Source organism: Saimiri boliviensis, chromosome 3, assembly GCF_048565385.1.
Source record: "Saimiri boliviensis isolate mSaiBol1 chromosome 3, mSaiBol1.pri, whole genome shotgun sequence".
Taxonomy (NCBI): Eukaryota; Metazoa; Chordata; class Mammalia; order Primates; family Cebidae; genus Saimiri; species Saimiri boliviensis.
This window is the reverse complement of record NC_133451.1, coordinates 71,490,582-71,502,957: the sequence shown is the minus strand read 5'-3', so window position 1 is coordinate 71,502,957 and position 12,376 is coordinate 71,490,582. Positions and strand designations below refer to the sequence as shown.

General features: G+C 37.6%; 1 protein-coding gene across 7 annotated transcripts in view; it reads right to left on the bottom strand.

Annotated features, from left to right (window-relative positions):
- FRAS1 (Fraser extracellular matrix complex subunit 1) overlaps window positions 1–12,376 on the bottom strand; it is a 460,403-nt gene that overhangs the window by 286,967 nt on the left and 161,060 nt on the right. For all 7 annotated transcript variants that reach the window (XM_074396330.1, XM_074396331.1, XM_074396334.1 and 4 more), the window contains exon 3: window positions 4,304–4,411. In XM_074396330.1, the coding sequence (XP_074252431.1) occupies window positions 4,304–4,411 (108 nt within the window). The remainder of the gene's footprint in view (window positions 1–4,303; window positions 4,412–12,376) is intronic.

Here is a 12,376-nt window from a genome sequence, read left to right as displayed (position 1 = left end):
CTCTCCTCCCCTCTAACTCCCATCTCTTCAACTTCTCTCTCAAGTCTGGCTATTACCCTTTCCCTCCTAAGGTGATTCTATATCTTTCATACTAATATAAAAAACTAGAAAGTAAAACACAACAAAACCCTTTCCCTTCCCTTGTGCAATCCTTCCAAAAAATGTTGACTACGTGCCTTCTGTGTGCTGCGTACTATGCTGTTTGATGGGCTGCAATAGGAAGAAGGCAAGATTCCTGCTCTCAGGGAGCTGAGTGTCTGGAGGAAGAAGCTGATAAGTAAACAGGCTTTGCAGTCTGGTCAAGAGGTATGAATAGGGCAAGCACAAAGCACCACGGAATCACACTGAAGGACTTGATGGTTGGGGATGGGAGATTTAGAGAAACCTCTTAGATGTAATGCTGCCTATCTAAAGCCCCACTTCTCTCCTTCTAGCCTCAGTCAAGCTCCTGAAAGGATGGCCTTTATCCAGCCTTTCTTTCTTTGCTTCCCATTCATTCTTCATTCCTCTGCAGTACAGTTTCCACCCCCCTCACTCCACTGATACAAACCTCAGTGCGGCTCCCGGTGGCCTACATGCTGCCAGACCTTAAGGACCATATTAAGTTCTCCTCCCACTGACTCCTTCAACTGTGCTCAATATGGTTAACAGAAACTTTCTGAGCATCTTCTATTCTCCTGGTGATGATATTACTCTCTTCTTTGGCCATTTCTTTCCTTTCACCTCTCTGACCACAGCTTCTCAATCTTCTTAAGCACTTTTTCTTATGCTTACCTCGCCTTAAATGACTGTGCTCCCCAAATCCCATTCTTCATCTTGTACCCTTTTCTCACACAATCTCTGTGGCTGAGTTCATTCGTTCTACACGTTTGCACTGCTATCTATGTGCTGATGACAGCTACGTTATATCCCCAGCCCCGTCTTCTCCTCTGAACCTTAGACTTACATATCCAGCTACCATTCTGACATAGCTACCTGGCTCTTTTCCCAGACATTTCAAACCCAATGCCACCCAAACTGAAATTCTCATTTTTCCCAGATGGGCTGCTTTTCCTCATTCTCCTGTATTCTCAGTATCAGTTGGTGACTCAGCTAAGCAACTAGTCATTAAGCCCTTCTCCCACATCCCACATCTAGTACATTAGCAACCCCTTCCAAGCTCTTCCTTCATGAAATAATAAATTCCAAATGTGACTTCTCTGCTGTCAGTCTGGTTCCATTATTATCATCCTTTCGCCTGGATTCTCACAGTAGCCTCTTAAAACTGTTTCTATACTTGATTTTTCACTGTAATCTTTATATAGTAGCCAGAGTGATCCTAATGAAATTGAAGTCAGATCATGTTGCTTCTCTCCTTAAACTTCTCCAGCAGCTTCCAGTGGCTTTTCTTCTCACTCAAAGTGAGAATATCACAGTCATTTCTCCTTTTTCTTTCTCTCACCCTCCTACCTTCAGCCGGTTCTGCTGATTTATCCCCTAAATATTTGTCAACTCTGCCCTTTTCTCTTGATTCCTACACCACCAGTGCTCTAATTCTACTATTCATCTGCTCTGGATGATTCTCTCAGCCTCTAAACTGATCTCATCATTTCTAATATTGTGCATTATCTCTGAAAAACCAGAGAGACTTTTTTTCTAAAAAAGCTGGCCACTCCACCCTTATGCCTAAAACCTTTGTTAGTATTCTATCACCTGAAAAATAAAATTCCAAACTCCATACTACACTATACAAGGCTCTGCATAACTTTGAACTTACCAACTCTCTAGCCTCATCTCTCATTCATTCATTCAGTCAGTAAAAAAAAATTATTGAGTGCCTACCATGTGTCAGGTGTTACTGTAGGTATTGTGGATATACAGAGAATAAAAGAGACATTAAACAAAAACATCAGTAAAATAGTAGTTAGTATCAAAAAGGAAAATAAAGTCTGGAAGAGGGATACAAAATGTGTGGTAGGGGTAGAGATTAGCAATTTTAAACATAATGGCACTCAGGTAAGACTTGAAGTAAAAGATCAAACAATAACATATACATATATATATATATATAAACACACCTCTCTCTCTGCATGTGTGTGTGTGTGTGTGTGTGTGTATATATATATATATATATAATACACAAATACATATATATGTGAATACCAGACACACTTCTGCCATAGGGCCTTTGGACTTTGCTGTTCCTTCTGAAATTGTTCTTTCTTAGCTATATGCCTATGTATTCAGAAAACAGCAAGGAGGTTTGGTTTCTGAAGCAGTGAGCAAGGAAGAGAACAATGGAAGATGAATGAGAGGGGAACAGTAGTATCTTAAAGGACATTGTGAGATGTTACTTTGAGTGAGAAGAGAAGCCACTGGAAGCCACTGGAGGGGTTTAAAGAGAGAAGCAACATTAATTGACTTCAATTTCATTAGGATCACTCTGGCTACTATATCAAGATTACAGTGAAAAGGGTAAGTATAGAAACAGTGAAACCAGTTAAGAGGCTGCTGTGAGAATCCAGGCAAAAGGATGATAATAATGGAACTAGACTGACAGCAGAGAAGTCACATTTGGAATTTATTGTTTCGTGAAGGAAGAGCTGGGAGGAGGTTGCTGATGTACTAGATATGGGATGTGAGAGAAAGTGGAGAGTCAAAGGTGACACTGAGTTTTCTGGCAACTGGGAGAATGAGGTTGCCATTTACCAAGATGAGAAAAATTACAAGAGCAAATTAGGAAGAGATAAAATTACAAGTTTGGTATCGAACAAAGATGGGAGACTTTCTCCATGAAGGGCCAGATAGTAAATATTTAGCTTTTGAGAGTCACACATGGTCTACATGGCAACTATGCAATGCTATTGTTATAGTGCAAAAGCAGCCAAGGACAATATATAAACAAATGAGTGAACCCGTGTTTCCATAAAACTTTATTTACCAATGGTGAAATTTGATTTCACATAATTTCACATTAAAAGCATTGTTTTCAATTTTTTTCAATCATTTTAAAAATGTAAAAGGCATTCTTAGTTAAAAAGCTGTATAAAAACAGGCAGTGAGCCAGACTGAGTCTGCTAATCCCTAATATAGAACATGTTTAGATTTCAACAATGCAATGCATGTCTTCTAACATGTAATTCAGGGCTTCCTTCATGACAACACAATTCTTCACATGAAGTGTGGGAGGGCATTTTTCACGGCATTTTCACCACCAGCTCAAATTCTGATGTGACTTACTTAGCAAGCCAAATAGTGATTTTTTTTAGGAGTATTTGCCCTACAAATAGAAAGCTCCATAATATACAACAAAATATTATCAAATTTGCCAACATTTAAAGTACTCCTGGCCTCTCAGGAATACACTCATGCAGAAACAAAGGAATACTCTTAAAGGCATGCCTTCACTCCAACATCAGGTACAAACAGAACCTTATTAGCATTGGATGGCATAAAGACTCAAGATTAATTATTGGAGGGAGCCAAAATGTAGAAAAATAAACTGAAAATTGACAGAATGCTTTATGAATAAAATAATTGGTCTTGTCCAGGGAGTTTCAAAAGTTCAAATTTAAAGCTTAAGCTTTTTTGACAAATAGATTCACTTTAAAAAGAAAAGAGTCAGCATCCAGAAAAAGTATTATTCTAACAGAATAGATGTGTATTCAGAAAAAAACTGAAAATTTTTAACAGAAGAAAAGGGAGGAAATACCAATCATAGACTTGGTCAAATATAAGGATATTTATTGAATCAAAGACTTGCTCATGTTCCTAGGGAGCCCAATGGTAGCACAATAATACAATCAGTGGCAGATCCAAATGATATTTTTAGAAAATCTTTTTCAATAAGTCAGTTCTGACTTTCAGTTCATTCAATGGTTCATGCATGTTGCAGTTAATGTCAGTAGCTTTGGCATCGGTCAGACTTGAGGTAAAATCTCTGGGCAGTGGTTTGTTAATTGCATGATCATGGTTAAGTTGGTTAAAATCTACAGGCTTCACTTTCATCATCTATAAAGTAGGAATAAAGATACCTGCCCCACATAATATTAAATGGATATCATTTTTAAGACCTTAAACCAAGTGCCTCGTCCGGAGTAAATGCCCAATAAATGAAAATTAAGATGTTCTTAGATATGATAAATTAAAATTCTGGAAATTAGGATATTCTTAGACATAACATGTTAAAATTCTCTTCTGCATTTCATATAGCTTCCAATTAGAGATTAGAATAAATGTCAAAAACAGATGTCTGAAATGATCCAAAAACCTGACCCTTCACTGACTTTGCCAATACATTTAGGACACAATTAGGATACCATACCTTTTCAAAGGCACATTGAGGGTTTCTGCAAACAGCAGGTTTGCAGATAACGATATCACCATGGCAACGGCAGTTCTGGCATGAATCGGGCTTCCAAATTGTGGCATCCTGCAAAGAGGCATAAGCTCTGATTTAAAAACTGATCAGTCAAGGTATGAGCACACAAAAGCAGCACCATCAATAGTCCCACATCCTGAACAATTAAAAGACAAAGGAAATTCACAGGCACACCACACACAGTATTTGCTGGGCACTGATTAAACCCCATGGGGCAATATAATCAGTATAATCTATTTCACAACAGTCAACCCACGTAGCCAAAGACAAGGGGATGCGGCAGAGAGCTGTCGATACCCGGAGTAAAAATCATCGATTGGCCTGAAGTCACAGGAGGACAAGTTGCTCCCTGACTTGAAGTTTCGCTTTGCTGTTAACTAGCAAAAACCATTAGAGCATGTTTAAGGGAAAACGACACTTTTGACTAGCACTAACCAGCATCCTAAAAGCAGTAGTTGCCACTAGATACTATAAGTACCACAGGCTGCGTTTTTCAGCTCTTTGCTACTTCATCATCTAACATTCATGAGAAACAAGAAGGATTTGAGTAAGTAGTTGGATTTTTAAAGACAGATGCACCAACACATGTATGAGTGACTGCTTTATGCCTGGCTGGGTGCTGGGCATATTGAGGTATAAATGAAGCATAAGTGTGGGCAGTATCCCTGAGGATCTCACAAATTATTTGGGGTCATGAACATGAGAGAATTAAACAAACATAAATTAATGTTGCTATGTTATTACTCCACAAATTAGAAAGGAAAACAATGGTCACAAACAGAAAAGCGAACCCTGGATCAGTTAAGCGTTTCAGAAATTCCTTCTCTATTTCTCACCTTCCCTCATGCTGAATCCACATTTCAGTTGTGCCCATTTTGAAGTAACTTTGAAACCAGCTATCTCATAGATTCTACAGAAACCTGTTTGTGGCCATTGACAGGCTGCTCTGATGACTTCAGATTGAAACACTAAGCATCCCATGGACTATACAGAGATTCGTTTTCCCAGAGATTTCCTAACCCAAATTCCTACATGAGTTGAAAGCAGACATACTGTTTGGCTAAGTTTCAAACACTAAATCTTTTTGAAGAGTACTGTCCATGTTATTCTCTGGTTTAAAAGTGTACACTGCTCAGGTGATGGGTGCACCAAAATCTCAGAAATCATCACTAAAGTACTTATTTATGTAACCAAATACCACCTGTTCCCAAAAAAACTTATTATAATAAAAAAATAATTAAAAAGAAACTCAAATCCAATAAATAAACAAATACAACTATTTCATGGCTCATCTTTACCTCTGATGAGATAAAATGCAGACCCCATAATCTGATCCTCACCTATCTTCCTGGTCTTGACAACTTGGTCAACACTATTGGACAACCCCAGCCTCCTCTTTCCTGGTCTCATATCTCATTCTCCCTCTGGATTCCTACTCGTCCCTGACTTTTCCTGAGAAGGGTTTGCAAACAAGAAGTTTTAAGTCTCAACACCTCAGAGATGAATCACTCCTAATCCTTAACCACCATTCAGGTATGGCTCTTCACTATCCCTCTGTGACCTCACTTTTTTCTGCACCCACTATTACACTGTTGTTTTGTTTTGTTTTGCAACAGGATCTCACTGTGTCACCCAGGCTGAAGTGCAGTGGCATGATTACAGCTCACTGCAGCCTCCACTTCCCAGGCTTAAGTGGTCCTCCCACCTCATCCTCTCAGTAGCTGGGACTACAGGCATGCACCACCATACCCAGCTAATTTTTGTATTTTTTGTAAAGACAGGGTTCCACCATGTTGCCCAGGCTGTTGAAGAACTCCTAGGCTCAAGCAATCTGCCTGCCTCAACCTCCCAAATTGCTGAGCCTGCACCCCACTGCGCCAACCCCTGTCACACTTTATTGTACTCATTTATATTCTGGTTAGCCTTGCTGGACCAGACTGTGCGTTTCTCAAGTAAGAACTATCCTTGACCTGGCACACTAGATCCTTAGGAAGCAAGAGTTTGTTGTTCCTAAGTTGCTTAGTGAAGGCCTTTTCCCTCCTTTCTAAACTTTCTCACCCTGTTTTCCTCAGTCAACCAGTAGTTGAAGTCCTAATAAAATACTTTAGGAAAAAGTAAAATAAATTTCTAAGCTCCTGATGGAGTCCTCAGAACACCAGCATTCAGTTAGAGCTGAGATGAGCTAGGAAACTGGTGGATGCTAGCAACGGATGTTTTCACAAAATGGCAGAAACCAAGTGTGATGGTTACTTTCATGGGCCAACTTAGCTAGGCTTTGGTGCCCATTTGTTTGGTCAAATACTAGTCTCAATGTTGCTGTGAAGGTATTTTGTAGAGGAGAGTACCATGAACAATCCATTGACTTTTCAAAGGAGCTGACCCTCCATAATATGGTGGACTCATCCAATCAGTTAGGGACCTCAACCACAAAAACTGAGGCTTCCTGCAGGAAAGGGAATTCAGCCTCAAGACTGAAATACAGCATTTCTGCCCAAGTTCCCAGCCTGCTGATGTGCTGTTTACAGTTTGGACTTGCCAGTCCCAACAACTGCATGAGTCAGTTCCTTAAAATAAATCTCTCTTCCTCTATCTTAGAGATATATCCAAATAGGATATGTATGTATATATTATTGATTCTCTGGAGAACCAAGACTAATATACCAACATTGATATAGATTTACATGGGTATACACAACATTTCCAAGTGAAAAATGAAATCATCCTTTAATGTCAAGAAATGCTAAATTCATAACTTATAGGGGAATGTGCTTCAAACACTGGGGCCTCTCCAGAGTCACTCAGGAAGTATAAGGTCTATATCTGAGGTGAGATTACATTCCCAATGTCTGATTTACAAAAATACTGAGATCAAAGTAGAAGAGCACCAGAACTCAGCTTAGAATACCTCTGAATTTCTTTCTGTTATATTGCTATAGCACATTCTTCAAAATTGGCAATAGTGTGACAACTACAGTATACTCTTAACCCAAAGAGCAATGATAAGAAGGTGAGAAAAAACAAATTTTATTCCTAAGCCACAATGTAGTATGTTTCCTGCTGATTTCAAGAAAACCATCTTGGTTTCAGGATACAGATTAAATAAAAATGACAACTTCACAAAGCCAGCAGCTACTATTTATTGATCACTTACTTATGCTTCCCACTCTGGGAGCAGGAAGTGATGATCACAGGGACAATTGCGGAATAGGGGAGGGTGGATTTCCCCACCTCTGCCATCATCCTGCAAGGCCAGAGAAAGTATCTGTAGTCAATGCTACACAAAGCCTTATATACATGCCAACCCTATGAAGCTGGCATTATTATTATGATTCTGATTTTACAGATAAGAAAACAGGATGAGAGAGATTGAACGAGTTGCCCAAGTTCACAGAGTTCTGAAGCCTAAGGACTCAGTCTCTGGAGACAGACTGCCTAGGTTTGAATCCTGGTGACACCATTTATTAATGGAGTCTGTTACTGAGTTAACATGTCCATGTCCAGGTTCCTCATCTGGGAAACAGAGACGAGAAAGTGCTTATTCAATAGCGTTATTGAAAGCATCAAAGGAGATGCTGTATGTAAAGATATGTTAACAGTATCTGGCACTGATTAAGGGACCATTAAATATAATTTATTTTTAATCTAAATGTTTTCTATTATGTCACAGGCATTCAGCAAATATCGTCTATTTCATTTTCTCGAAGGGAAAATAGTCCCATAAGTTCTTTGACTTTCCCATCTTCTCATTCCAGTCTACACAAGTAAAACCTAACAGAGTGAAATTATTCCTTAATTAGGACCTTAATTAGCACTTAGAGGATCCACGACATTGCCGAAGGGAGAAATGAATCTATAGGTTGAGTTTGCAAGACTACTTGGGAAATTCAAAATGTCTCTATCTCACTAAGCTGGCATAATCATGAGCCATGTCTTTGACCCAGACATTGGTTGACCACACCAGCTTATATGTACTCCCTTAAGCTTGGTATGGCTCTAAGTGCCAGCCATGTTTATCGTCTCCACATACAACATTCTTACTTCTTGAGATGAAATTCTTCTCTGCACTTCAATTATTTTGACAGTGACCCTCAAACTTGAAAGCAGTCCATTATACTTTTAAGCAGCCCCTAGTCACTGGACTTGGCTTACTAAACTGTAAACGGAATCTTCTAAGAACATGGTGCAGATTTTTCACTTTCATTCACGAAATCATAGTTTTTCTTCATGTTAATTCAAAGTTTAAATGTATCTGGGTTTAGGAAGCCTTCCTGATATGTTTACATATCTGTCTTCTCAGCAGACTATAACTCTTCAAGCAAGGAGATCTCATTTGATTCCTCTTTGTATATCTCAAAATCCACTCAGCACAGTTTCTGAGTGTTGGCTGAATTAATTAGTAATCAACCCTGAGTTTGTTTACCCCCACAAAAATATCCATCCATAAGAATTGAGATATTCCAGTTAGGTTGTGAGAGATTGAGAGAACAATGTTTAAATAATGTCACTACAAAATCTTCATAATGTTGAATGTCATTAAAATTAAAGAAAAATTTTCTTCATCTAGGTATTGGACATATCAAAAATCTTCCTTATATTAATATCTCTATGGAACTAAATAATTTATTATGGTTAATTTTAAGTAAAATGAGCCATTTACCAAGGCCTGCACAGATGGCCGTGTTTTTCAGGTCTAAATCTTTACGAATCAATTATATGGTCACATAAAGTTGCTTTATGAAAGCAGGGATGCTAGAGTTCCTCAACAGCTAGAACCTTGGATAAAGCTATAAAATCCAAAGAAATAACATTGTAAACTAAGTTTTACTGATTTTCCATGTTACTATTGCAATTCCAACACTTTAAAATCATCTCTTCCAATCTAAGACACTCAAGCAAAAGAAATATTCTTAAAATAGCTTTTCACTAGAAGATAAAGGATTAGATTATGACAAGCCTAAAAAGCAATCAAAATATCTTTGTAAAAAGCTTTTAATATTTTAAATAATATATGAATAAAATGCTCTTGCAGGTAATATAATACCTCCATCCCCAAATACTTCAAAGTAATAGCAAGGTGCTTTAAAAAACAAAAACAAAAAAAAAACTTGTTTTACTTGTATATTTATTGAATATTTGATTAGTGCTAAAAATAAACAATAAATGTATCCCTAATCAGTACTCAAATTTCTGTTGGGGGGTTGTTATAGAATTCTAAAGAGCAGTATATCAACAGGCAACATAAATTTTCTTTCATCTAAATGGTATAGTAACCCTACTTTAATTATTGATTGATCAATCTCATTTTAAATTCCCTTGGCTTCTTAGACCAAAAGTGAGAAAGATGGAATAAAGCTCTCCAAAAGCTGTATTTTCAATTTATAAAACAGTATGTAAAATATAATATTTTATGATTAAAAATGTATCTATGTGCATAGGAACAAATTGTGGAATTATATAAACTAATAAGTGAGGAGTAGATAATCCTGCGTGTGAGTTTCAGATAATTTTTTGTTTTCTTTTATACTTATCTGTATTTTCCATTTTTCAATAACAAAGATATATAATTTATGTGATCTTTTGAAGTTAATCTTAAAATATAAGGTGAAAACAACAAAAAATGTTATGCTTTTTTCCCTAGCCTACTATAGGTAGACAAACCCTGGACTACAGAGTTCAACTGTCCTGGGGAAGGGAATTCAAATAAAAACCACTTAGCAAATACATAACAGTAGCCATTTATCTAAATTTCTGGAGCTATCCCTAAACCTTCTTGTACTCAGTAAAATTTTTAAAAATTAACAGTGTTTCCTACTTGCCCTTCAAAGCAGCAAACAGGACGCAATATTCAACTGAGTCTCATGTCTTCATTTCTGCAAGTTCATTTTCCTGACAAGTCTGGTTTTCAGGAAAGACTATCTATAAAAAAGGGTTCTTTGACCCAGCTCCCATTCGGGCACAGAAATAATGGTCCTTGTTTGTCAGGGAACCATAAAGAAACAAATCAATAACTTTCATAAGGTTATTTTAGAGTGCAATTCTTTCCCCAAGTGCCCTTCTTCAGGCAGCTTAGATAAACAATACCTTTTCTATTTGTCCTCAATTTAAAGTTCATGTAAAGCTCCTCATCCTGTCCCAAATAAAAAGGAGCAGAGGACACTTATTGTTAAGAAAAGATGTGAGACTTTGTATTTACATTAAATTCTCTCCTTTCAGGAGGAGCAAATACAGGTTAATTCAAAAACAAAATTGTGAACCACTTCCTGTTTGAGACCTATTTCAAACGCTTGTTTCATATAATACCCCCATAAGGAGTTTCTTGTTTTACACATCAAAAACCTGAGTAGTTTCCCATTTCAGCATCCTGGCATGATTAGATTATACCTGATCTCCTCCTCTAGCTGTCTTGAAATGATAAACCTGAAGGCATAGCTGTGAGTATCAACTTGTATACAGAAACAACAGAATGAATCACAGATGAAAAGATTGCTGCTATTTGAAGCTAAAAATGTCTTTGTTCAAGAGACCCTGAACAACATAGTAAGTTAGCATCATGCTTGTGTACATAAGTGTACAAAATGCTTTTGTACATAAATACATTAGAAGAGTGTGGTGCCAAGGGTGGAGCAGGGAGATGGAAGGAAAGGGACAAGCTACTTCAAAGTAATTCCCAGTCCTCCACATACTCATGATGGTACAACTTCTTACAGCGTCCTGTGAAGCTGACATCATGATTCTGATTTTATAAATGAGGGAATCAGTGTGAAAAGGCTGAGTGAATTGTCCAGAGCTCAGCTATTAACAGGATTAGCTAGATCTGGGATTCAAATCCATCCTTAAAATTCTATGCTGTTATCATATATTACCAATAACAATGCCTTATATTATATAGCAGTCTTACCATTTCAAATCTCTCTTACTTCTACTCCTTAACAGACTACCCAGATGGGACACACTAAGGCAGTGCTGCCTACATTTACAGATAAAGGGACCATGATTCTTAAGTGACTTACTTGCCCAAAATGTTCACATGCCTGCAACAGCATACTCCCACCCTTCTTAATCTAGCTTCCACACATCCTCCAGGTCTCAGTTTAAATATCACTTCCTCAAGATGGCCTTTTCTGCCTCCTTAACGAAATAAATATTCCTCTACCTCATGTCTTAAAGCTCCACTGCTTCCACAAAGCCAGGCTTAGTCCTCTAAGTTTGTTTTACACAGGAGAAAAAAAAAAAAAGAAGAACAGGGACAAAGAGGGCACCTTCTGGGTTCCAGATTCTTTGGCATTTTCACATTTTTATTTCTTCCTCAAACCTTTTGAGATAGATTTTATCATCTCCATTTTACAGACAAGGAAACCAAAAGTTCAGAGAGGTTAAGTAATACTCCAAAGCTTGTAACTGATGGTATTAATACCTATATTTCAATCAGTGTCCATTTGATTTTAAAACTTATGTTTTTCGCACCAAACCCACCTGCATACCCACAGGCTTGGTCTATGAACATAGGTTATATACCACACTAAGTCAGGTAGTGATGCTAAAATGGCAGAACAGGTAAACTTGATTTCAAATGCAAGTTCATTTATTTCTTAGCTTTGGGACTTTGCACAATTCTCTTAGCTTTTCTGAGTCTCTGTTTCCTAATATGCAAACTAAGAATAAGATTGGACCCAATCAGGTGACAGTGAAGATGAAATAAGTTAAGGTACTTGTATTAGCACAGTGACTTGTCCATAGGAAGTACTTAATAAATGTTAGCTATGAGTTTGGTCACTTGCCACAATCTTAACCTGTTGATCATGGTATTTTCTGTGACAGAGGGAGCAGGTGTAGCATTTAGAGCTACAGAAAATCCCTGCTGGAATCTCCGGCTTCCAAGATAAGGAGTAGTTAACTTTTCCATTGCTTACATTTTTGTATATATTCCACTATTGAGTGCTATAGAAACTATGCTTCTAGAGTAGTACACACACATACACACACACAAAATAGAATATCTTCAAATATAGAATAAAA